General features: G+C 41.2%; 7 protein-coding genes across 7 annotated transcripts; 4 read left to right on the top strand and 3 right to left on the bottom strand.

The window, feature by feature from the left end:
- The first annotated feature begins 1000 nt into the window (after positions 1–1000).
- On the top strand, positions 1001–7577 carry LOC108109552 (protein hunchback). Its single transcript, XM_017218123.2, has 2 exons — positions 1001–1504; positions 4694–7577. The coding sequence occupies exon 2, from the start codon at positions 4712–4714 to the stop codon at positions 6980–6982; it is 2271 nt and encodes a 756-aa protein (XP_017073612.2). The 5' UTR covers positions 1001–1504; positions 4694–4711; the 3' UTR covers positions 6983–7577.
- A 5460-nt stretch (positions 7578–13037) lies between these two features.
- On the top strand, positions 13038–14536 carry LOC108109403. The gene is given in 3 exon segments (XM_017217901.2): positions 13038–13068; positions 14329–14355; positions 14358–14536. Coding segments are annotated over 3 exon segments (237 nt in total).
- A 1101-nt stretch (positions 14537–15637) lies between these two features.
- Positions 15638–25514, top strand: LOC108109405. The gene is made up of 4 exons (XM_017217902.2): positions 15638–15670; positions 16012–16185; positions 19899–20712; positions 25420–25514. Exons 1-4 carry the CDS (start codon positions 15638–15640, stop codon positions 25512–25514), a joined length of 1116 nt encoding a protein of 371 aa, XP_017073391.2.
- On the bottom strand, positions 20749–22594 carry LOC108109538 (cysteine-rich DPF motif domain-containing protein 1). Its single transcript, XM_017218103.1, has 2 exons — positions 22485–22594; positions 20749–21261 (listed from the first exon to the last, which is right to left on the bottom strand). The coding sequence occupies exon 2, from the start codon at positions 21247–21249 to the stop codon at positions 20785–20787; it is 465 nt and encodes a 154-aa protein (XP_017073592.1). The 5' UTR covers positions 21250–21261; positions 22485–22594; the 3' UTR covers positions 20749–20784.
- LOC108109535 (putative transferase CAF17 homolog, mitochondrial) lies at positions 21296–22588 on the bottom strand. The gene is made up of 2 exons (XM_017218100.1): positions 22485–22588; positions 21296–22419 (listed from the first exon to the last, which is right to left on the bottom strand). Exon 2 carries the CDS (start codon positions 22416–22418, stop codon positions 21372–21374), a length of 1047 nt encoding a protein of 348 aa, XP_017073589.1. The 5' UTR covers position 22419; positions 22485–22588; the 3' UTR covers positions 21296–21371.
- LOC108109537 (protein unc-50 homolog) lies at positions 22855–24180 on the top strand. The gene is made up of 3 exons (XM_017218102.2): positions 22855–23307; positions 23534–23893; positions 23949–24180. The coding sequence occupies exons 1-3, from the start codon at positions 22977–22979 to the stop codon at positions 24083–24085; spliced, it is 828 nt and encodes a 275-aa protein (XP_017073591.1). The 5' UTR covers positions 22855–22976; the 3' UTR covers positions 24086–24180.
- On the bottom strand, positions 24321–25439 carry LOC108109536 (39S ribosomal protein L19, mitochondrial). Its single transcript, XM_017218101.2, has 2 exons — positions 25297–25439; positions 24321–25243 (listed from the first exon to the last, which is right to left on the bottom strand). Exons 1-2 carry the CDS (start codon positions 25358–25360, stop codon positions 24375–24377), a joined length of 933 nt encoding a protein of 310 aa, XP_017073590.1. The 5' UTR covers positions 25361–25439; the 3' UTR covers positions 24321–24374.
- Positions 25515–25686: the final 172 nt, after the last annotated feature.

A 25686-nucleotide genomic window follows, 5' to 3' on the forward strand; every position in this document is an offset into this window, starting at 1 on the left:
GTGTAATTAGGCATTTGTATTTGTTTTTTTGTTGGGAAAACACAGATTATTCCCCATGTTGTTTTCCTCTTTATGTTGGGTATAAAAAATTAGTTTTAAATTGAAATTTTAGATTAGTTTCTGCTATCTATTACAAAAATATCTAAAATAGTTGTTATATCATATTTAAAATAGGTATTACTGTTAGTAAAATAGTCCTTAATTTATGATGCACAATCCCTGTTAGCCTTAAAAAGTTGAATTACCCCAATCTCAATCCAAAACTCATCTATTACCTTGATTAAAAAGCCTTTACCTTGTCTAGTTTTGAAATTTGGACTCCTAATTGTGGCAAAGCTTTCCCCAAATTAAGTTAACACGCACGGAATGTGTTAATGCAACAAGGATTCTCCTCGGCCCAAACTTTCCATCGGCCAAAATGCAGTTGGCTAAGTTGTTAATGTGTCTGGGCTTAAAGTTGCCCAAAAAACAATTGGCGAAGGCGGCAGCCCCCCTATCTCTCGTTTTCTCTCTGGCTCTCTCTTTTAAAACAGAAATCAATAATCAATAGTGAAGCGGAGATGCCAAAAAACGGCAAAGAGCCAAAAAGGCAGCTGCAATCGGCCAAAATGCATCGCCAGAAAACGCAAAAGGATAAAGCGAGCCATCGACAGAGAGAGGGAGCAAGAGAGTGAGTGTAAGAGAGAAAGCAAAGAAGAGGGGATGCTGTTATATTGTTCTTTGGGGTTGGGGAAAGTCACTCAGATTTACAGCAAGCATCCGTTTTGAGTGAGTTTCGTTTGCTCTCCATTTGCTTTGCTCTCTCTCTTTTTTGGTTTGCTCTCCGTGTAACGGAGGCTCTCCCCCGCCTTTGTGTTGTTGCACTTCTGCCATTTGTTTTTGCTTTGCAATTGAGATTTGGGATTTGAGATATGAGTGGACCAACTTTGAGTTCTTTTTTGGCGAGTGCACTATTGAGGAGCAGATTTTTAGCTATTAGAAGAGCCCGTTGAGCACGAGTTTAGTCAGTTGTGCTCCGAGTCCCGAAAACGAAAGTCGCCAGCATTAAACAGGCAGCTTAACAAAAATACACAAATAACACAAAACTAAAGGACGAAACATAACTGCTACTGCAACACAAAAATATTTCCAATAAATACCCAATTAAAAAACTCCGTGTTCGTGCTTAAAAAAAATTAAGAAAAACGAATTTACCCAAAAAAAAATCTTATTTTTTTGGCAAAAGACTATTTTCCGCACATGCGCGAATTCCGCGAAAAAGAAAGCATATAAAAGCAAGCTAAAAAGCGAGGCCCAAAAAATAGACAAAAACGAAGAGCAAGGAGCCCCCACATCACCTCTCCTCCTCTTGCACGCACTGTGCGTGTTGGTTTAACGGTAACCGTGCCGCGGTCAAGCGAGAGAGCGAGAACGAGAGAAGCCGCGAGCGAGGAAAAAACTTCCGTGCTCCCGGTTCCCGTTTCTGAATTCTCCCGGAGAATCCCTTTGGAGCCTCTAAGTTAAGGTAAGTTAAATAGGTCCAACCATCTAATATTCTAGTATTAGCATTCGACCTCCAATAAATCGTAAAAAACACATGCATTCTCAAAAGCTTTCCACACGGATAAACAAATAAACAAGAAATGCAAATCGCTTTTGCGGGGGCAAATGGCAAAATGTTGAGGTATCCAGGAATATACTATATACAGTTTTCTAGGGGGTTTTACGTACTATAATTTTTCTAGTTTAATCAACTGAACTTTAAGATGTTTAAAAATTAGTTTACTTTCCCATCTAACTAAGTTCTAACCACCTAGTGTCCCAAGTACCCAACTTTCATCTAGTTCTTGCACTTTCTACCTATTCCCTAGTTGTTTGCGGCCGAGTCCTTCTTTTTCTATCTAACCTTAGAAACACAAACAAGATATCACACACACACACACTTAGAGAGTGGTAAATCATTTGCTAAAAATGCAAACGGCAAAAATTCTAAAACAATATTTTAAAATCTGTCTGGCTTTTGGCCGATCTTTGGGTGAACTTGTTTTTTGCCCGCGCTGTCTGTTTTTGCCCAGAACTGCAGTAGTGTATATTCAGCCTGCCCCCCCTACACTGCTACATCCCCCCAATCCTCCTGGCCACGCCCCCCTCTACGCCTGACAGCTAATTTTATTTGTTTACATGTCGACTTTCATGTTGTTTTTATTTTTTTTTTGTTTCGCCTTCCTGCTCCTCCTAACCCCCCTAACAGTTTTTAGCCTTTCTTTTTGCTCTGCTTTCGGCAAATGCATTTTCGACTTTTCTTTTTTAATAATTTAAATTTAGACATCCGAACTATAATTCAAAGTCAACGTGGCAATTTTTTAATGGCAAATAGTTTGGCACTCGCCAAAATGCATTTCAAATATAAAATAAATACAAATGACGGTCGTTTTGAGATGTTTTTTTAAGATCATCAAACTTAATGATCATCGCAATGCAAGAGCATCTAAAGAAAAAGAAGATCTTTGGCCGAATTGATTGTCAGGCGACAGTTTTAATGTTTTCTGACAAAAAGAACCGACCACAAATCAAACAAATGGGGCTTTGTTAGGCGCATAAAAATAAATATACACATATTATACGGGATATATTTATAAACACCGAATGACATTGAATCACTTTAGCAGCAGAATGCAGTTTTCCCTAAGCGACGGCAGCTCCAAAAACCAAATCGGAAAGAAAAAAAGGCATTTCACCAGGCAGCACAGCAACAACAAGTTGTTCTAAGCCAACAACAATCGGTTGGATATATATATATGTATATATCATATATATATTCTATATACCATACGTTTATTTTCTGGCATATCCTGCTCTTGGCTTGCTTTTTGTACGGATTTTTCAACAAAAACATTTTTTGTGTGGCGCATTTTCTGCGTTTGCGAATTTTTCCATTTTTGCCATTTTCATGATATTTTTAGAGGGGTTGGGTTGGCCGTTGGGGGGGCGATGTAGGGGCCAAAAACGACTAGCACATGTTTAGTTTACTTTTGCAGTTTCGGTTGCCTGGCTGCACTCGTTGTGGTCACCCCCAACCCCGCTTTCACCCCTTGCAACCTCTCCTATCCACGCCCCTGCCCGGCGTAATATTAATTTTACACTTGGCCTTTAGTTTGGCTTTGTTGTTGGGCATGGCACAAAAAAGCCCAGACGAATGGCAAAAATTCTCTTTGTTTCTTTCATAGACACACACACACACACACACTACTATACACTGCAATTAATTTTGGCTTTTCCTTTAAAAATATCCACAAAAGCGAAATTAAATAAATATGCTAAGCTTCATTTCGTGTGCACTTTCTGTTTCCTGAACCATCAATTATGCCTAAGTATTGCAGATATTTTAGCTGCCAGAGATAGCACAGCCCCATCCCCAACCCATAATAATATACCACCCTCTTGTATAGCCACCACCCCCACACCCCCTTTGGCGTTTTGCGTTTTTAATAATATTTACTTAAAAGCACAAACAATTACCCAAAAATGCAGCTACAGCACTATTTTTCAGCGTGAAATTGGAAATTGAGAAATTAGGAAAAAAAATAGGAAAATGCAGTAGAACAAAAAAAATTAATGTGAAAATTATATGTAGAACTACGCAAATCAAAGTGAAAAGTGTATCGGAAAATTGTGGCCAGCAAAACGTTTTTAGTTGGAATTTTGAAATGGAAATTACATAAAAAATTAAGTGAGGAAATGTGTAATGAGCCTCGGAACTTTTGATAGCATTTTTAATATTTAAAAATATCATAAATAATTATTAAAAAAAATCCCTAATATTGCATATAGTTTAGTCAGGCTGAGCATTTGTTTTCTCCTTAAAGGATTCCCCGCAGGTGTAAGCATCTCTGATCCTTTAATTTAGTTAAATCCAGCGCAATCCTTTTTGCTTTTTATTATTAAGCATGAAAACTGCCTCTTTGCCTACTCCTGCTGTCGAGAGTTGCCTTACTTAATCCCCCATAGAAAACCTAAAGGGAAATTCGCAGCAGTTCGCTGCTAAGCTGGCCATCCGCTAAGCTCCCGGATCATCCAAATCCAAGTGCGCGTAATTTTTTTTTGTTTCTGCTCTAATCCAGAATGGATCAAGCGAACAATCCGCGCGCAATCCGCTCGTGATCCCATATCCTTGCGATTCCCGAACCGCGACCTGTACCTGACTTCCCGTCACCTTTCGTCACCCATCTAATCCCTTGACGCGTGCGTCCAGCCCGTCTACCTGAGTCATATTTAAGCCAATGCCTGTTGCAATTGCTCAGTCAGTCACGAGTTTGTTACAACAGCGACAACACATACGAGCAGCAGCAGCAGCAGCGGCAACATCTCATCATCATTGCAAATCTTTAACGAAAATCCCGAAAAATTTGGAATATACTTTAATACAGCAATTAATCACACATATAGCGGCCACGAAACGGTAGGATATTTCTCCATTTTGTTCAAAAAATCACTCAAATCCCTTACCGGGGGTTGGGTGCCCAGCCACCCCTAGCATAACGTTAGGGGTGGTGCCGCAAACGCACAAAAAAAAGCAAGAAAAAAAGACGAGGAAAAATCAAATGAAAAACAAGCGAAAAAAAACAGCAAAAAAAGAAGAGAAAAACTCGACGCAGGCGCAGTGTTTAAATAGCCCCACTAACCCCACTCTCTTTGTTTTTCCTTATCATTACAGCCGTCTAGAGCCGCCAAGATGCAGAACTGGGAGACGACAGCCACAGCCAACTACGAGCAGCACAACGCCTGGTACAGCAGCATGTTTGCGGCCAACATCAAACAGGAGCCGGGTCATCACCTAGATGCCAATAGCGTGGCCAGCAGTCCACGTCAATCGCCAATTCCATCTGCCAATCACCTGGAACAGTTCCTCAAGCAGCAGCATCAGCAACAGCAGCAACCCATGGATACCCTTTGCGCCATGACCCCTTCGCCCAGTCAAAATGATCAAAACAGCCTGCAACATTACGATGCCAACTTGCAGCAACAGTTGCTGCAACAGCAGCAATATCAGCAGCATTTCCAGGCAGCCCAGCAGCAGCATCATCATCATCATCATCTGATGGGTGGCTTTAATCCCTTGACGCCACCTGGTCTGCCCAATCCTATGCAACATTTCTATGGCGGTAATCTGCGACCCAGTCCTCAGCCCACACCCACATCCGTATCCACAGTAGCACCAGTTGCAGTTGCAGCTAGCAGCAGCAGCGAGAAGTTGCAGGCACTAACACCGCCCATGGATGTCACACCGCCCAAGTCGCCGGCCAAGTCGAGTCAATCGAATATGGAGCCAGAGAAGGAGCACGATCAGATGTCCAATTCCAGTGAGGACATGAAATACATGGCCGAGTCCGAGGATGATGATACCAACATCCGTATGCCCATCTACAATTCGCACGGCAAGATGAAGAACTACAAGTGCAAGACTTGCGGCGTGGTGGCCATCACCAAGGTTGACTTCTGGGCCCATACCCGCACCCACATGAAACCGGACAAGATCCTGCAGTGCCCCAAGTGCCCGTTCGTCACCGAGTTCAAGCACCATTTGGAGTACCACATCCGTAAGCACAAGAACCAAAAGCCCTTCCAGTGCGATAAATGCAGCTACACCTGCGTCAACAAGTCCATGTTGAACTCGCATCGCAAGTCGCACAGTTCCGTGTATCAGTACCGTTGTGCGGACTGTGATTATGCCACCAAATATTGCCACAGCTTCAAGTTGCATCTGCGCAAGTATGGCCACAAGCCCGGCATGGTCTTGGATGAGGATGGCACACCGAATCCCTCGTTGGTCATCGATGTCTATGGCACCCGTCGTGGACCGAAGAGCAAGAATGGTGGACCTATTTCGAGTGGAGGAAGTGGAAGCGGCAGCCGGAAGCCAAATGTGGCAGCTGTGGCCCCGCAGCAGCAGCAATCTCAGCCAATTCAGCCACCCACATCTCAGCTGAGTGCTGCCCTGCAAGGATTCCCTCTCGTTCAAAGCAACTCGGCTCCTACTGCCGCTTCTCCAGTGCTACCACTGCCCGCCTCTCCTGCCAAGAGTGTGGCTAGCGTGGATCAGACACCCAGCCTGCCCAGTCCAGCGAATCTTCTGCCTCCTCTAGCCAGCCTGCTGCAACAGAACCGCAACATGGCCTTCTTCCCCTACTGGAACCTCAACCTCCAGATGCTGGCTGCCCAGCAACAGGCCGCAGTCCTGGCCCAGTTGTCGCCGCGAATGCGAGAGCAACTGCAGCAGCAGAACCAGCAGCAAAGCGACAACGAAGAGGAGGAGCAGGATGATGAGTACGAACGTAAGTCGGTGGACTCTGCCATGGATCTCTCTCAAGGAACCCCCGTAAAAGAGGATGAGCAACAACAGCAGCAGCAGCAGCAACCTTTGGCCATGAATCTCAAGGTGGAAGATGAGGCCACGCCACTGATGAGCAGCTCGACTGCCTCAAGGCGCAAGGGACGCGTTCTCAAGCTGGACACCCTGTTGCAACTCCGATCTGAGGCCATGACCTCTCCTGAGCAACTGAAAGTACCCAGCGGCAACATGCCCACTGCCTCCTCACCAATTGCCGGCCGTAAACCAATGCCCGAAGAGCATTGCTCGGGAACCAGCTCGGCGGATGAGTCCATGGAAACGGCACATGTGCCGCAGGCCAATACCAGTGCCAGTTCCACGGCCTCCAGCTCAGGGAATAGCTCGAATGCCAGCAGCAATGGCAACAGCAGCAGCAATTCCAGCAGCAATGGTACAACTTCAGCAGTCACAGCTCCTCCATCCGGAACACCGGCGGCGGCTGGAGCCATCTATGAGTGCAAGTACTGTGATATCTTCTTCAAGGACGCGGTGCTCTACACCATCCACATGGGCTACCACAGCTGCGACGATGTGTTCAAGTGCAACATGTGCGGCGAGAAGTGCGACGGACCCGTCGGCCTCTTCGTTCACATGGCCAGGAACGCTCACTCCTAAGTCCCACACATTCACCTTGTTATTATTATTTATCATCTATTATTATCACATTAATCGTTGTCCAGAATTGTATATATTCGTAGCCTAAGTTTTCAAAAACATTATTTCGTTGTCGAGAATTGTAAATAAGCCATTCAAGCTGCTAATTCTAGCCCTAAGTTAATCTATATATCTAACCTAACTGTATCGAACTGTAGCCACCTAACTTTCTAACTCTGTCTCTCTCTCTCTATATAGTCTCTTGTATTTTTCGAAAATCGACTAAAAACCCTGAAAACGGTTTAAAAAATTATCATAAAATGCATGGAGAAACCTAAGCCTAAGTTAAAACTAATTTGTAAGTTGAGTCAAGCGAAAAACAACCAAACAACAGTCCAAAGTCAAATTAATAAAATATAGTTTATAACAAATTAATATAAATGAATATGTTTTATATATCAAAAAACAAAAATACATAATTAGTCTTATTTAATCTATGTATTCTCTCAGATATTCTATCACTGATACTCTCTCAGTATTTTGTTAGTTGAAAGTGGAAAGCTAAGACGAGATCGAACGAAATCAAAAACAAATAAATACAATTTATTAAATATAATTTGGAAAGTTTTATGTTTTTATTTTTGAAACTATTTCGGCACTAATGACAATATTTTCGATGCAACTGAAACTGACGAAAGAAGAAGTACAAATTTAGAGATTTTTAAAGTGTAGCCAAGATGCCAGCTATCTGAGCAACGGATCAAAATTAGTATTTACCATTTACCCATTAAAGTCTAAGCTCCAAGTCATGAAACGAATTTCGAGGCTTAAGATGTGCGCCCAGTGTAATCCTTAATTAAATTCATTTTAAGTAAATTAAAATAGTCTAAGATTTACCCACGAAATGTTTTTATGTAATAACATAATAAAGTTTAAGATATTATTAAAGATTTATGTTTTTTAATGGAGTTTTGCTTGATTTAAAGATGCAGTTGGGTAAACTTTAGAGATTATATAAAAGCAAAGAGAAGATATATGCTGTACTACTCAAGATAGTATCTACAAGATACTAAACAATTTCCTATTTAAAAACTGAATCATCAGAGATTATTAACATTTTTAATCAAGTTTTTAATCATTACTCTTCCTTATCATATACTTACTCTCTTCTCTATCGAATCTCTTCAAGTCCAGGGCTTCTTCTAGGTTTGACCTCTTAAAACCTATAACCTGGCAAAAGACTTCTCCTCGTCCAAACCCTTACCCTAACATATGTCCGAGGACTGACCAACAGATCTGTCAACACGCGATCTTTAACCATATGATTTATCGATCACCCTCACCAAAAAAGTATCTGGAAAATAATGTTAAAAATTCAAAAGATGATTTTTCCTTTCAAACGAAGAACTGCTCCATCACCAGCTAAATACCCAAGTTGTTAAATTGAAAAGGAAAAACATACAAAAAATATTGTGTGCGGGCGAAACCAAACAAATTGGAAAATCTTACAACCTACTAGGTTCATAATTTTGGTCCCAGAATTTTGATGGATTATTGACGTTTTGCGTGAAAACGCACAATTCGCATGGCATATGAGAGGGGAATTATATAATAATGAAAAACTCATGAGCACGAGTTTGGAGATCTCTGGAGGAGTGGCAGGAAGATGACACAGCAAGGCGTCTCGGGGATCACTTGGGATCGATCTTTTTGGAATTGTTTCTTCTTGGGGGTTGGCGCGCTTGCGTCGAACGTACTTCAGCCAAATGGCGCGTGCTTGTGAGGGAAATTCTCCACATTTTCCTAGATCTTGAGTGGAAACTCTTAATTTTTTTTAAAATAGTTTTCTCCGGGCTGCTTCTGATTGGTGGTTGAATATACGATTAAAGAATGCACTTCCCTTTTATATTATTTCCATGTAAATTACGTTTAAATGCCGTTTTTCCTCATTAAAAATTCTCCAATAATTGATATTTATGGGTGAAATTAATTTGGTTAGGAGTCAAGGGTGATCTCAAGGCCTAAAATGATGATTTAAAGCCTCTGATCTTATCGCAAATTAGATTTTGCATATCCCTTTAGATTAGAGCTAGAATCCAGAGCTAGAGCTAGAGAGGATTTAAAGATCCTTGCTCATTTGAGCGAAGTTAAGTTGGCAATTTGGCCTTTGTGCTGGATGAACTCTTGGCTTGTGGCCGCCGCAAGCAAAAGATGTTTATCAAGGGACTCCCTAACTGGCATTGTCCTCAACTCAGCTAACGATCCCTAGTTTCTGGTTTTGTTCCTCAGTTCTTATCTCAGCTTGTGGCTTTGTAGCATCTTTTTTTTTCTTCCTGCCATTCTGACCATTGTTTGCGGAATGAACAAAAAACCAGCTAGGAGAAGAGCAGAGTTCTGGCCACTTTGTAACCTGGGAGTTCTTCAAAATAGTTCAATTGCCCGTCTGCTGACCATTTGAAAGGTGTAATTTTGGTCCTGTTAGGGTCGTCTCTTATGTCTTCCTAGCAGCTGGTTTTCCTCTCTTTATTTCCCAGCTATTATTGACTCACCTTTGACTCCTCCCCCCAACTCTGATTTATCAGCAGGACACGCGCATGGCACACTTTCACAATGCATAATTTGCGCTTTCATCATTGATTGAACTCAATCAGCAATTATCAAGCTATCGAAGGACTAGAAAATGGTATCACTGCACTTGGGAGTAGTAGAAATATTTATTTGAAAATTTATAAATATTTTATAGATTTAAATTTAAAAGAAATTGTAGTATAAAGTCGACGAGTCTTTGTTTTCCTAACAGAAATAGATAATTGAAAGAGATTCTTAAAGGTAAAAGGTTAGAAATATCTATCTTACTTTCTAAGAATACTTAAACTATATAAAATATATTAAAATATTTTATGATATCCATTATGTTTTTCCCTCTGTGTAGTATAAATAATAACGTCTCTGTCGCATGAACATAAATATATCCCACAGGGCTAAGCAACGCCATAAATCGGGTATTTATGTTTAACCACCACCGCCACCCCTGACTTCGCCATTTTGGGATGGGGTTGTAAGTATTCCGGATTTGGTGTGGGTTACGGATTGAGTTTTGGAAATGGTTGACTACGGCTTTGGTTCCAACGGTGCCCAAGTTTGGTGGCCATTTTTAGCTGCGTTGCCACAAAAATAACACAAAAACCAAAATAGAAAATATTGAAAGGGGAAAGGGGTTTACAAGGGTTTTCACTCAACCAAAAATATATAATATATATATTTTACTTAGGGGGTAAAATGTTGTGGGTGTTTAGTTGATTAAAACGCGCCTGGGGGGTGTCGAAATAGCCATATGCAGCCGTCGATGATTAGCAATCCACCCCCTCACCCATGGCAACCTACGATGAGCTGTTGATTACATTAAAGCCGGCGCCCACATCCAAAGATCAGCGAAGACTTACCGAAACGCTCCTCCGGCTCCTTTTTTCCACAACTTTACGCATTTTAATTATGAAAATTGGCAGGGTGAGAGGATCAGTCAGGGACCCGGATCAAGGGTTTCGGACCTAACCAGCATCTGTGTGTGGGTTAATTATGAGCGGCGATCCTTTAGAGCCGTCTCGAGCGTGACGTCATGTGCGAGCAGCCACCTTAAGGATTTGTTTGGCCAAACTTCCCCGATAATTTATTTCTGTAAACAGTTTTTCACTGGAATTGAGCCCAGAAGGACAGAGACAGAGAGAGAGAGAGAGAGTGCCTCGTCCAGCTGACCAAAGGTAGTCCTGCTAGATTGAGGTGGGTGTAGCGAATCCTTAAGTGGCCAACGCCGCCGCTAACAAGCGCTAAGGATGTGCTGACCATCTGAGTTTTGGCAGTCGAACAATTTATGTGCCTGGCGTTCTGATTATGAGGGTTGACCAGCCAATATATCTTACGAGACGCGTGGCTAGTATCTAAGAGATACTTAAGATAGATATTCTACAGTAGATACATAATGTGTTATGCACATTCATTAAACCTGTACTTTGCTTATTTTAAGTTATTATACATATGCAAAATTCAAAGTTCTCCCTATTTACATTTATCTAAAAACCTTTTCAATTTACAAAACAAAATTCCACACTTTCCGCTTCATTCAAGATTATGTTTCAAGGGAATTTACATTTTAAAACCCCCAACCCTACCCCCTGCTTAAATAACCATTCAACTGGCATTATCTATACTTTCAAAGATAGTTAATCATCCCAGCCGACAGCCATTCCACTCAACCACAATTCCAAATGCAATTCAAAGGCAAAAACCAAAACTAATTGCAACGAAACAGTTGATGAATATGCAAAACTGTAGAAAATTAAAGCTGAAAGACAGACTAAAACCTATAAGATAATGATGATGTTGATGGTGGCGGAGTAAATCGGGAATAGATTGAGAGAAAGAGAGATCCATGAAGGACCCACCAGCCCATAGGGAAATAAACAAAGCGCATAACTAAGAAAAACTCGCGATGGCAAACAGCGAAAGTAACAAAACAATTTTTACAGTTCGGCAAACAAAATGCGTCCATCGTGTCCACTCCACATGTAAATGGATGGATGGCTAGATGGATGGATGAAAAAAAACAGGAGATATAGTAGAAAAACTACGAACGGGATGGTAAAAACATCTGCCCCTGATGGCACTTTAGTAGCAAACGAAAAACAACAAAAGGTTAAAAATATATGCAAGCGGACTCTGGATTCCCAATACTTCAATGCCCAATCCTGAGTCCCAATGCCCATTCCACACCATCTATAATGTCCAGCATCCGTTATGGAGAGACCGAAAAAAGGAAGTTGACAACAACGTGTGCCTATAGGCATGTGTATGAGTGTGTGTGTGAGTGTGTTAGTGTGTGGGGGTTGCACAGATACGATACGCGTGTCCTGAAAGAGTCCTCTATATCCTCTAGCCCATATTTGCACTATAGAAAGTCCAGCCGTTGGCTTCATTTGGTCAGTTTGCTACAAACAATGCCGACTTTCGTGTCAGCCCAGTCGATTGAATTCCCGATTCCGTACTCTTCCAGCAGCCTTTACTTTTTGTTTGCCCTCGCACTATAGTACTATAGGACCACATCCACCAGATGCCCTCAAGTCAACAGTGAAATCATAGAAGCCTGGGAGAGACTAATATTCTGAAAGGGGCAAATTAAAGATACAATCAGGGGGCGTACTTTAATTACTATGGATCATAGTCTTCGACAGTCTATGAGTTAAATACATCCTATTAACTGGTTGACTGGGTCAAAGCTATATTGGAAATTATTCTATTTGAATTTTAGGTAGCTTTTCCATGATAGGCTTTGGATTTACTGTTTTGCAAACTCATTCAATGACTTGTGGAAAGTTAAGAAATTTCAATTATAAGCTGAAAAAATAAGCTTCTTATTCACAAATTGAAACATAGATGTAGTAAATTTAATAAACAATATTTCTCCTTTCTTCCCCCTAAAAAGGAATATAGGAACCCTCCCTAATCGAGCCATCAAAACCAATCAAATCGTAGCCAAAAAGTCAAAGCAACGCCTATTACACAATCCAAATAGAGGAAATTTCACGCAAAAAATGCGATTACCACCAATAAAAATATCACACAAAAAACACTCCTTAAAAACGAGCCAAAAAAAAATCGAAACCCAAACTACCCAAAAATTTCGAATTTTTTTTGGGGTGGGTATGGATGGCAAACCACCACCACCTTATAAAGAGGGTTGCAAAAAAAAAGAAAAACCGAAATACAAAAATGGAAAAACGAACCCAGAGGACCATTTGGCAAATGGTTTCAATGGATCGATATTACTTTTTTTCTCTGAGGATGGGAGAGAGGAGAGCTCGACATGTGAATAAAAAACAGGTAGGGTAAGGATTTTTCCCTTATTTTTTTTGTAAAAGATACTTTTTTAGCAACATGTGTAGGTTTCGTTTGAAAGAAAAGATTTGGGATTTGGTTTTTGGTAAATCGACTTATTGGTCTTTTGTCCTGCATTCGAAGTGCAAATGTCAGCTGTAGGGATAGATAGATGGAGTGTAATGTGAGCAATTAGAGGACCCCGAAGATGATGTATCAGTATCAGGACGATGGAGGAGGTGTATCAGAGGTCTACAGGTGCTAAACGATACTTTAGATACTGGTACATACAAATTGTCATCGCTTGGATACTTGATGGGCGGATATGGGTTTCGGGTTTCCGTTAGTTGTCCACCAAGGAATCAAGTTCTAGCCAGCCTATCCTCCTCCCATTTGGCTTGTGTCCTCCAATAAGGACATCTGGCAATTGCATGATTCACTCTCATTTTCAGCTGCTATTTCCCCCTTTTTTCCACCCCTTGCAGGTGCTCAGCCAACGACATCCATCAATAATTTCCGATTTGTATGACAAAGTGAAGTGCAGAAATTTTTGCTTCGATTTACCAAGGGTTAACTTGCATTTTTCAGCTGGTCATTGTGGTTGACAATGAAGGGTCTCGTTTCGCTTTGGCAAAGGAGAGGGAAACTGATTTTCCTCTTGTTTTTCTCTGGAAAAATTGTAATAATTTTTGCTCTTGCCAAAAACTAGGGAGTAACATCTGAATAAAGGTGTTAAAATTTCATTTACAATACGGAAAACCCTTTTTCCATTATTTCGATTTCTTTGGTTGTTACTTTGAGGGTTTGAAAATGTTTTGCTAATTGGAACATCTGCTTTTCATTTTGATATGTAGAAATATTAGAAGGCAAAAATGTATTTGAAAAGTGGAAAATCATGGGCTATTGATATTTTTTCTCGTATTTATTAATTAAATAAAAAGTATAAACTAACTTCTAAAGATCTCTTGTTAGCTTAGGCTCCCATAACCAAAATTTCATTTACTTTTACTGATAAAAAAATGTTAGGGCTAAAATGTTTTTATTTATTTCCAGGTTTTGTGATCTTAACCTCAAGGAAATAAATGACATTTTAATAAAATATAAAAAGAAAAGTTCCATGACCTTGTAGTAACATCTTATAGTTCAAAAACTGTTTCAAACTTTCCCTTCTTTTTGTACAAGAAATTTTCCACTCACTTCTCTCTCTCTCTCTGTCAATTCATTGAACTTTTCCTTGGTAATCGTCGCCATTTTGAAGTTTTTCCCTGGCGAAGAAAACTCACCCCTTTGCTGGCTACAAACTCCATTTTTTCCTCCTCATCCTCCTCAGCCACACTTCATAACAGTTTGTTAGTTTTATTTTTAAAAGTGTCGCAGGCACTCAAGTTCCCTATTTCCCATCTCCCCCCTTAAATCTAGCCCCTCTCATTGCCTTTCGGTACAATTTACAGGGCGTAATAAAAACAAAATGAAATTAAGGCGATTGCACCCTTGAAAAGTGTTTGAAATATTTTCATTTATTTTTGGAAGCCCCCTAGGACGCTGGTCCCCCCTTTTCCCCGATAAAAGGGGCCAATCAACGCGAAGGGATTAGATGGTCTTGGGACGTGTGGCACCGCAAGATCTTTGTCATTGAACTTGAAAAACGAGCCGAAGCAGGAACGTGCCCCTGAAAGTCGACGACTTTACCCTTTCAACGCATTCTGACATAATGAAGACTCCGAAGTGTGTTTCCAAAAATAAAAACATCATCGGAACCCTTTTTCCTTCTATTGTATCTTTTTATCTCTCGCCTGTTGCATCATCATCAGCATCATCATCATCATCGGGTTTAACCCTCGTCAAACATGGAGTACGAGTGCTCAAATTAACCACCAATAAAAAGGCAACACTTCATAAAATAAAAAAAGGAAAGAGAAAAGAAAAACAACTTCCGTTTTTTCATTGTTTCACCCCTCCGGATCCTGATCCCTCTCGCCTGTTGCTCCCCCTCTTCCGAGTGTTTTTTAGGCTGTTCCGTAATCGAGGAGTCGTTAGGTAAACACCCTTAATTTGATTTTTAGCGCCACTTAACATGAGGGCACTTCTTTTTTATCCAAGCGATATGCATATATGGGGTGAGTTCTGTTTTTGGGGAGGGTAAAAAACACAAAAAAAAAAAAAAGTTGACATGGTAATTGGTGTATCGGATGTTCGAAATGAAGCCATTATTATGTAATTGACCTTTATCGGGAATTAGAGGGGAAGGCAGTTCTAAGAGGGGCGTGGTTTTTTGTGGTTAATATCGAATTTTTTAAGGGGAGTGTTTTCTATATCAGACATCTTTATCGGTTTGATATTGCTTGATGGTTTTTTTATGGAAGGAAAGGTTATTTGGTTTTTATATTAAACTTATCAGTAAAAAGTTCATTTAAGAGCTTAGCTAATATTTATATATTTATCTAAAAAGTTATTTTTTGGGAAGCTAAACTTTAGTTTATCTAAAGTTTTTGATCGTTTTTTATTCAAGTTATAGAAACTGCATAAACCAAAAAAGAAAATTGAATAGTAATAATCTTAATGGAATTCCATTTCCCCCCTCTCCACAGATCAGTAGAATGCAATTCTCTTGGCATACTCCAGCCCTCATCTGCTGCAGCCTGCACCTTTGTCCGCATAATGAATCCATCACATCAAATCCTGATCCTGGCTGCGATCGCAGGAGCCGTCGATTGCCGAACATAGAACAGCCCAACAACAATTGAGAACCAACGAGCGGACGCAAATTCACAAAATTCAAATGTCATTCAAATAACGGCTGTCAGGACAATGGCCAGGCACGCGGTCAGGATCGAAGTGGGAGTAGGAGTTTGGATGAGGAGTATGAGTAGGAAATATAGCTGAAAGGTGGATGAGGTCCTGGCAGAAGATGAAGAGGAGTGGGAGAAGTAACAGCAACGCCTGCATCTCATTTAGGGACTTCAGCAAATCTCTTTACTACTTTTTTCTCTCTTTTAAATACACTGAGAAAAATAACAAGATTCTAGTAAATCAGCATTAAAACATGCCATTTTGAGTACGAAAAAGGATTTTTTCTTTTCATTACACAATTTCTATGATTACTATTATCCAAAAACATTAGTGCATAGACTTTAAAGTTATTACCATTTCTACTACTTCATTTTTACTAAAATTTCTTTCAGTACACCGCAATATCCTGGCACAGGATACATGTGCGTAGTTCGTATATTGTTATTGTTTTCGAGTTCCATCCGGTTTGGCCTCAGCTGACTGACAGCCAGCGGCCGACGGCTACAAAAACATTCCAACCTCCAGTCAAAGGCGACGATGATGAGGACAAAAAGTCGGACTGCCGGGTGAGAGGCATCGACTTCCTTTCCGCCGCCAAACCACAACAGATCCGCTTGGTCCGCATGGTCATGTTTCTGTCCTTGATAAGCGTGACATTTTCATATATGCCAGCGATCTCAATCTGAGCTCTCAATCAGAATTCAGATTTCCCAGTCAACCATATGCCCATTCATCCATTTGCAGCTTGGCTAGATTCTGAGGCCAATCACACGCTGACGGGATTAGGAGAAGTGCTGTTTTTTATCTGGGCTAATTGGACCGATCCAGTCTTTGTCCTCCTAAGCGGACAGCCATGAAATCAGAGTCCGATCATCCGATGGGACCGTTTTGATACTTGTCCTTCAAGATCCCTTCTTGTATGGCTTTCTTTTTCTGGAAGGCGTGCAATTGGCGTTAAATTTGAGCTGACATTTAGCTTGTGGGCTTAAAAGAAAGGACTTTCTCTTTTGATCTTGGATTTTATGGAAAATTTAGGAAGGTAAGGTTGAAAAATAGATATATTAAATAATTTAGAACGTGCATTTCCATGACATATAAAAGTTTACTTAAACTAAAAGAAACCTAAAGGAAAAGTTAAATCAGTTTTGGAGGTCTCGTGGAGAAACTTGGAGCAGCTGTTAAAGGAGTACGCATCCTTGCTCCCCCTTCTCCATGGAGCCCAACAAATTTTCATGGCTGAAAAATTAACTAAGAACTACCAGAAATTAGGGCATGACTCCATAACCCGGCAGCCGGGAGCCAGGGCAGATGTCAAGCTGCTAAAGATCACACTAAACACAAATATCGCCCAAGGAGCTCAGCTCATTTGAATGAGGGGTCTCAGTTCCCGGGAAAGCAAACAAATTCCAAAGACCCTCGAAATCCCAAAGGAGCAGACATAAGAAAATCATTTGTTGGAGGGAAAGGAAGGGGAAGGACTCCAAGGGATCTACCCTGAGTCAAAAGCCAGCAGAGGGAGACCCTTAGGAAAATCTGAATGTCGCGTGTTGGCGCGTAAGATTTGTGTTTTCCGGGGTCGCCGTCTCGGTAAAATTCTGGGTCACACGAAGGGTCGGGGGTCGGGACTCAAGGCATTATAATGGGCTCATTTCCTTGCCTGCTCCTTTGGCTCCTGCTCCTGGTTCCCTAAGCGTAATAGCGTAAACATTTAACGGGAGCGTGCGCTGCGCACGCGCAACATTGCCTCACCCTGTGACCCGAGTTCTTGTTCCTTAAATTCCTTACCCTTCGGCCCTAACCTCATCATGATTTCAATCTCAGCTCCATTGTTTGATTTCCTTGAGGATTTGCGCGTCTTATGATTGATTCAGTGTTTTGTAGGGATTGTTGTTCGCATGATTTCTCCATGTACACGATCACAATCTTGTGGCATTCTCTATGCAACATGATGAATCTTTGATGCGTTTTTGTGGGAGTAACATTTGGTTTGGTGCACGAGGGTGGGGACTCTCTGTTTGACAAATATCAATTGATCTTTCTTTTCAAGGGGCTGATGAATGGAAAGCGAAGAAAAGCTGAAGCGAATGGGAAAGTATCTTTCAATGATGCATGGAAAATGGTTAGGAATCATTAGGAAAATGAATTAAATCTTAATGTTTTCCAATCTTTAAGCTTAAAAATATAAATTAACCTATGTTTTATCATTCTGAGTCTTAGTGTAAAGTATTATAAAGTTAAACAAAATCTTTCAGCTCCCAAAACACAAATACTTTTCCTTTCTGTAGGCTACCACCATCGGCAACACATGATCTTGCAACACTACATGATGCATGTGGCACATTTAACACCTCCAATTCATAATGAATGAGTTAAGAGCATCAACAAACCAAGCACGAACATATAGGTGGAGGACTACCGAACATGGTACCCCTGATATGGGACCTTAAATCTGGTATCCCGTCGGCGGTGCTTGTTCGCCACGCCCGCATCGTCCAGGACATGTGTTAATCAAGCGGCAACCTCGGCAGCACATAACTCAGTTGCAGATGGACTAATTTTCATGTAAGCCAGGGTAATGAAGGAGGGGTAAACCCTATACAGCTGCCCGAAGGAAAGACTAAAAATAGTCAATGGCAAGGTGCAGGCTGGCATACAATTTATGTGACAGAATTCTCATGTTTGCGCTTAATTTTTACTTAATTTTTATGGGCGCCAAAAGATGTCAGATGGCTGCTGTTTGGATACTAAGAAAGAGCAGGCCAATTTTGGCCATTTATCTTTGGCAGTAACCAGATTGCAACAAAGAAGGTAACATGAGCTAAAAAACCAATAGAAGTAACAAAATGTGACAGGCAATCGAAAGAAGACAAACAAATGAGGAATCCAGAGAAAAGCGCAATTGTTAACGGATGACAATTGAATGCAATCCGGAAATGTCCTGCGTGGACAAGGATCGATGGCCATCGCCCAAGTGGATTACTTTTCTAGCAACTCAAAGAGTCAGCCAAAGAGAGATCTACTCAAAGAGAAACTCTCTAGTTCCTGGGCTTCCTTTTAAAATAAAATTCCACCCCTATTTGAAGACTCAACTCAAGACTCGATTTCGTTTGAGTTAGGATCAGTTTTTAGAAAATTTGAGCAACAAACTCATTCCAGATTGAGTGAATGTCTTTTGAGATTTCTAGAACCCCAGGAGTTTTCCGTATAGGGTCAAACTTGACCTCTAAGACGACCTCAAAGATGGGAGATGAGAGAAACGCGCGCGCGTTGCTCCTTTTGTGTCCTCAATTCTCATCCTTCGGGTCATCTTCTGACCTTTTCCCTGTGGCACCCGCTTGCCCTTTGTCTTTTGCTCGGGATCGTTGACAAAAGACCTGGGGCATTGCAATAAATGTGATAAAGATTGTTTTTTGTCTTTCTGTGCAATTGCTTGGACACCGTGCCATAAATTGCCCATAGACCGGTGAACGCTGACCCGTTGATCGAGGATCACTGATCATCAACTAGGGATTGGGTTTGCAAGGAAGTTCCCTGAATGATACCTTAATTGTGGGACAAGCAGCTGAAAACTGTCGGATTCCATTGAACTGCCCTGCAATTGTGGGTGTTTAACGCGTGTTTTGCTCTGATCAAAGGCTCGCATTTAGGCGCTAGTTTGATATCTAACACATGTAATGCTCTAATTTATTGCCTACGTGTGCGACAAAGTCTTAGACTACTTATAGTGAACTAACAAGAACTAACTTTTAGAGAAGAACATAGAGTTTTTATGACTGAAAGCTAGAAAAGTCGTTATGATTTTTTAAGATTTTTCAGTATATGTTGTTATGTTTGATAGATCATTGATAGACCAAAACCTCTAATAAAGATAGATAGAAGCTGAATCAACCTAAGTTTTTTTAAGGACAAAAAGCTTGTAAAATAGTACCTTAAATAAGTTTTTTAACATTTAGTAATATTTTCTCTGATGTTAGATAAACCTTTGTTACTTTCTTTTTAGCCTATAACTGTAATTTCCAATTTTTAAGAGAACGTTGGGTATAATCAGCAAAACTAATTAGGCATATAATTTGAAATTATATTTTACAATATTTATTTTCATTCTGAAAGGGAAAACCAGTTATCGTTTGGTGTTAAACATAACTAGTCTAATGAAGACTAACGCGTTGACTTTCGCAATTATCCTTTTAACATCATCGGCATCATCTGAATCAGCTGAAGAGGTAGTACTTTCAAAAGACTATTCTATAAAGACTACATTTATTATATTATACAATAGGCATCCCTGCATAAAGCTGATGTGAAGTACACAGAGCTCCTGAAGGAGATAAATACAACCTATCATACAAGACCCCATAACTCAGCAAACAATTCAGAGTTTGAGAAATATTTCCAAACAGTTTTAACAGGATTAAACTTAAGCGTTTATGAGATTGGTGCCAAAATTGATATATACACAGATTTCACTGTTTACAATCAAGTGCGATTAGAACTTGAAAGGGAAATGTTTAAAAAAGTACAAGTTGCGGAAAAACTACTTAAACTTGGAAACCTTTTACCAAAGTGTCACAGCTTCTTTACGAATCAGCAGGTACAACTCAAAGCGAGCTTAGGACAATCGAACCTTATGAAATTGGAAATGTTAAATGATCCCAGTCATGAGTGTGAAAATGTTGAACTAGATAAAATTTTTATCCAAAGTACACCAAATACTACAGCTAAACCCATAAGCTATTTGGTAGCGCTACAAGATATGCTGAAAAAATATAGCAAAAGACCATGGAGAAATAGAAAATATGTGGAATTCGACGAACAAATTTGGAAAGTGTTTATGGCCACAAATAGCGAAGACAAAAACCAACAAAAGATGGCGCTAGAAACGTTCAAAGCATATGACACAGAACGGGCTAAATTGGATAAAGATCTTTCAAATCGAATTGGAAAATTTAAAAAACAAATTGCAAACGAAAGCAAATCTGATTGCAAATCCGACCTTCGAAACATAAATAAGCGACTATCTCAAGCCATGTTCCAGACCATTGAGCAAAAACGTGCTGCGTTAGAAGCTGCAAAATATTCAAAATCCTGCGACACACTTCCTAGATAGTGAATTATAAGAATACTTAATATTTTATTTAAAATTTATTAACTATTTACAAGCTATTCTATTTTTTATTGTTTTGACTGGCTGAAAGTTGTTTTCGAATTCGTGCTTGAGCCTCCACTGGCCAATTTTTTAAATTATCCTGCCCGCAAGGTAGGCAAAAAGTGGATGTGTAGTAAAAACTGCACCCAGGATCCTTGCACACTGTCTTGGAGCAAATAGAGCATTTAGTCCCCAATGATATATAGTATTCTGCCTTTGATTGCCAACGAGGTGGAGGCGGTTGAAAGGGATCCCGCATCACATAGTTAGGTTCCGGATACCTGATCCCCAGTGCAAAGGGAGGTTTCCGTCCAAAGTAATGAACCATCTCGTGCATTTCGCAACCTGAACAAAGGAATTCGATGCGGGCTATTCGTTCATCTTCTTCCTCGGGATCAACGGGTTTATTTTCCTCTTCGGGCAACTCCAATCGTTGAATTTCGGCTGCCTCATTGTCAAGGACGAAATCCTCATCGGCATCCATGTCTGTGATACACTGCAAGACCAACAGAGAAACAAGGAACTGGGCATACATTGACAATGACTAGTTTACTACACTTATAACAAGGATTATATAACAAATAGTGGTTAGAATCAGACTGCGGGTCAGTCAGCGAACGCCTGGCGACGTTTTCCGGGCAGATCCTCTGGCCACCATTCTGGTCGTTCGACATAGCAGCGCTCGCCATCGATCATCAGCTCTGGTCGCCCGTTGAGAACCTTCTCGATTCGCAACAAGGCGACACCATGGTTGTACGCAGATCCAAAGACTCGTCCAAGTTTCGCTCCAGCAACTGAGGTTACGTCCTGGCTGGAACCAGCTTCAAGAGCAGCCGTCAGCCGGATGGGCATATAACGCTTTCGGATCACACCCGAATGATGGATACGGGCAGTCAACTCCTGGCCTACATAGCAGCCCTTTTGGAAGCTTACGCCGTTTAGGTAATCCGCATTGGCTTCGAGAGGAAAACATTTTCCCGGAGGCATCTCTGAGCTGCCTTCGCCTACGCCTTGCTTGTAACGCAGCAATTGGTAATTGCTATCCGGGGAAGCAGGTGTGGCGATACCAAATTCGATGTAACTCTTGGCTAACTTAGCCCAGTCCATGTCGGAGGGCGCCAAAATGCGAGTGCCCAGGGCGGGCAGCCTCGGATCTGGCGATACAAATAAATCTGGATGGGCATTGGGCACAGCCTTCAGGGCGTCCTTAAAATTGAACATCACATAACTGGTGTATTCGTCGTCTACACTGTCGATCTCAATACGCCTTCGAACCCGGTAAGTACGCAGGTGGCGCCGGAAATCTGAAGAAGCCTCGCGATCACACTCTACGAGGATGGTTTCTGGATTGTTGGTTCGATACAACATCGTGTCGTAAAGTACTCGGCCCGATTTGTTGAGGAAGTGTGCGTACATAGAGGCAGGACCGCCAGACGACTGAATCCGGGCGACATCATTGGTCGCTAAACCTTGCAGAAATGGCACTACCTCGGCCCCATGGACGCGGATAAGTTCCCGATTGTGCAACGGCTCCAGGGTAAAATTACGCTGACTTATCCCCATTGGGCGGGCATACGGAATCCTCATCTCATGCAGATTACGTATGTGATGCCGCGCCGCGCGCAGAAACCACGGATTTGAACATCTATTCATGCTGTAAAATGGTGGCATCGGATGCCTGCAATTGGTATTCAAAGTGCCAAAAGAAATCGCTCTTACCTTGTGTAGTTACTTAATTTATTTTAAAAATATAGGAGCTTGAACGTAAATTTTGTACACAAAACAAAGTCAGGCAAGAGAATGAAATTTTGGCACCCGGTTCATAACATTCCGACTTGACAGTTCATTAGAGATGAGCAATTCCATAGGATTTCTCCCGTGTCACGTCAACAAAGTTTTTTTCTTGATAAAGTTTTGGTTATAAAATGTCATTAAAAAGTTATTAAAAATTATAATATGATAAACAGTCATTATTTTTAACTACTTAATATGTTTAACATCCTTGATGTTCGATAATTTTATCTATTTTTCTGCCCGCACAAGATTTCCTTGCAATGTCATCTCTAATCAGCTGTTTCCTATCGGGACACCACATCATCTTAATTTCCTGGTTTGTTTTAGCACATTCTAAAAGGAAAATCGGTATTTCGTGGCGCTGCGGGCGCGGCCACTCTACTGGAAACACAAGAAATTAGTTTTAAACAAAACAAAATGAGTCAATATAGCCACGTTAAGTATACGCAATCGCCGACACCGTCGGTGGTTTCTGGCTATTCGAGTGCCTCAAGGCTCCACTCGCCGCTCCCGCCGCCAGCCAACCACCGGAGAGACTGCCTCTCGGCGACCACTAAGAGCTACAAATACCTGCGACGTCTGCTTAAGTTTAATCAGATGGACTTCGAGTTTGCTTTGTGGCAGATGCTTTACCTTTTTGTGGCGCCCCAAAAGGTCTACAGGAACTTCAACTATCGAAAACAAACCAAGTCACAGTTCGCTCGCGACGATCCGGCGTTCTTAGTGCTCCTGGTGGTCTGTCTATGTGGTGAGTTTAAACGCCCAGCATTCACTCACCCACGGGGAGAGGAAGATTCAGAAGATCTGATAGTGCAGTTTTCCATAGATAAATATATGATATCAGTCCGTATAGTTAGGGAAAATAAATTTATTTCATCAGTTAGCAATAAGATTACAATAATACTATCCAAACCATGATTAACATGATCACGTTTAAGTTAAAGTTTCTAATGAATTCTATATCCCCTTGGCAGTCACCTCTCTTGGCTTCGCGTATGTTCTGGGACTGTCCTTTTGGCAGAGCATCTCCTTCATCTTCTATGTGGTATTTGTGGACTGCATTTTCGTCGGAATTATAATTGCATCATTCTTCTGGGCGGTAACAAATCGGTATCTGCGTACGAATAGTCTGGAGCCAGATATCGAGTGGGGATATGCCTTCGATGTACATTTGAATGCATTCTTTCCGCCATTGATGCTCCTGCACTTCATCCAGCTGTTTTTCTACAATTGGCTAATCAGCCAGACGTGGTTTATCTCCCGATTTTTGGGCAACACCTTCTGGTTGTTGGCTATGGGATACTACGTGTACATCACTTTTCTGGGATATAACTGTAAGTCATTCCAATCATTATAAAGTTCTCTGAATAATATGGGTTTTCCCTGCAGGTATTCCTCATCTAAAAAACACCCGCATCATACTCATCGCCCTGCCCATCATCTTTCTACTGTTTCTGGTCGTCACCATTATTGGCTGGAACGCCACGATATCCTTCGTCAACTTCTACAAGTATCGCGTATATTAATTCTATAAAGTGCATTGTAAATTATTCTGCGTTTAGCTGCTAAGCACTATACTACATTTATGACTAATAAACTAATTAATTTAGAGTTATCCAAATAGGTGGTGTGTAGTGTTCTTTTAAAGCTTTTAAAATTTGAATATTTATGAACTCTTTAGAAGTAGTTTAGCTATTTTTATAAAATTGAAAACAAATGTAAAATAAAAAGCGTAGCTAAACATTTAGTAGATCCAACAAATATTTTCAACATTTTTCTGAATTTATTAATCTACAAAGTGGACAACAAATGCATTTACGCCAGGTGCTTGGGCTTGATGAATGTACGCTTTCGCTTGTTGCGTTTGCGCTGCAGCTCCAAGGTGTGCAGTTCCGTGTGCACCTCTGCAAATATTTCCGTTTGCTCTTCCTCGGGAATCGAGCTACGGTAGTCCTTCATCATGTCGTATTTTTCCCACGGCTTCTGTACCTTTGCCGCCGATAGACGATGCTTGTCCTTTAGATACTCATCGATGTTGGCGACGCCAAGTAGATTCTGACGTTCCCAGCGCTCCAGCCAAGGACGTGGACGCAGCACCACCTTGATGTCATTAACTGGCACCGGAGCACCCTCCTCCAGCGGTTCCGCCTCCATGTTCTCATCAAAAGTGCTGTACTCTGGCAGAGCGTCACGAAGATAGAAAAGACTGTCGTCCAGGCGCTTTTCTAGCCGCAGCACCTCCACCTTCTGGATCGTGGGATCGTACAACTCATAGACTACCTCCATGCCCTGGTGATCGATGACGTTTCGTAGGATGAAGCGGGCACGCAGTCCACAGCGGTCCCTATTAATGCAGATGCCCACAAAGCGACTGGTCTTGCCGGCGGCATGGGGATCGGAGCTAGTCACTGCCAGCACGGATCCTACATAAAATTCTGGGAGATCAATCTGTTTGCGCCGGTCAAGCATATCCAGGCGCTCCAGTTTCTCGCGTATGGGATTCCTCCACTCTACCTTTGGATCGGGCAGGAATTCCGGGTAAACGAACCGATAATTCGGCGGGATAATGGGTTTACGGATAACAGGAGGAGACGGTGGAGCGGTTGTGGAAGCCGAAGCCTCCTCTTTCTTCTGTTCCTCCCTATTTTCAACAGCATGTTCTGCCGTTTTCGTAGAGAATGTGACTAAAAGATACGAATCCTGAATGTGTGCCGGTGGATAAAATGTGATTCCTTACCAATTCGCTTGTAGGCGCACTGCTGCGCCAATTTATTCAGCATAACTCTAGAGCTTAAGTTCATTTTTAATTATTAAAACGAATCGCTGAAACAAATAAATGTTTAGATAATCATGCCGCACGATAATCAGCTGCTACTGAAGGTGGCGATAACGGAGTTATCGATAATTTTTATTATTGGAGAGAGCTGCCAACTTGCCTGCTTGCGGTTTAAATGAGAGGTTTTCATCAAAAAGTAACTGAAATTTAAATATTTTTAATTTTCAGTACATTTTGCATTATATAAATTAAATAGTAAAATATGATCATTTCAAGGTAGGTACAGGCTTATTATGAAAAAAGTTTCTAATCAAGTATTTAATGGCCTGTCTAGCAAATAAATATTTTCTC

This window comes from Drosophila eugracilis, unplaced genomic scaffold (genome assembly GCF_018153835.1).
Source record: "Drosophila eugracilis isolate 14026-0451.02 unplaced genomic scaffold, ASM1815383v1 contig_47, whole genome shotgun sequence".
NCBI classification, from domain to species: Eukaryota; Metazoa; Arthropoda; class Insecta; order Diptera; family Drosophilidae; genus Drosophila; species Drosophila eugracilis.

Coding starts and splice junctions, on each gene's coding strand:
- LOC108109552 (XM_017218123.2), top strand. CDS start 4,712: ATGCAGAACTGGGAGACGACAGCCACAGCCAACTACGAGCAGCACAAC.
- LOC108109405 (XM_017217902.2), top strand. CDS start 15,638: ATGGCCAGGCACGCGGTCAGGATCGAAGTGGGA. Junction 15,671..16,011: donor CGGTCAGGATCGAAGTGGGA/GTAGGAGTTTGG, acceptor AATTTCTTTCAG/TACACCGCAATATCCTGGCA. Junction 16,186..19,898: donor ACAAAAAGTCGGACTGCCGG/GTGAGAGGCATC, acceptor ATTATACAATAG/GCATCCCTGCATAAAGCTGA.
- LOC108109538 (XM_017218103.1), bottom strand. CDS start 21,249: ATGGATGCCGATGAGGATTTCGTCCTTGACAATGAGGCAGCCGAAATT.
- LOC108109535 (XM_017218100.1), bottom strand. CDS start 22,418: ATGAATAGATGTTCAAATCCGTGGTTTCTGCGCGCGGCGCGGCATCAC.
- LOC108109537 (XM_017218102.2), top strand. CDS start 22,977: ATGAGTCAATATAGCCACGTTAAGTATACGCAATCGCCGACACCGTCG. Junction 23,308..23,533: donor CCTGGTGGTCTGTCTATGTG/GTGAGTTTAAAC, acceptor TCCCCTTGGCAG/TCACCTCTCTTGGCTTCGCG. Junction 23,894..23,948: donor CACTTTTCTGGGATATAACT/GTAAGTCATTCC, acceptor TTTTCCCTGCAG/GTATTCCTCATCTAAAAAAC.
- LOC108109536 (XM_017218101.2), bottom strand. CDS start 25,360: ATGAACTTAAGCTCTAGAGTTATGCTGAATAAATTGGCGCAGCAGTGC. Junction 25,244..25,296: donor GTGCGCCTACAAGCGAATTG/GTAAGGAATCAC, acceptor CGTATCTTTTAG/TCACATTCTCTACGAAAACG.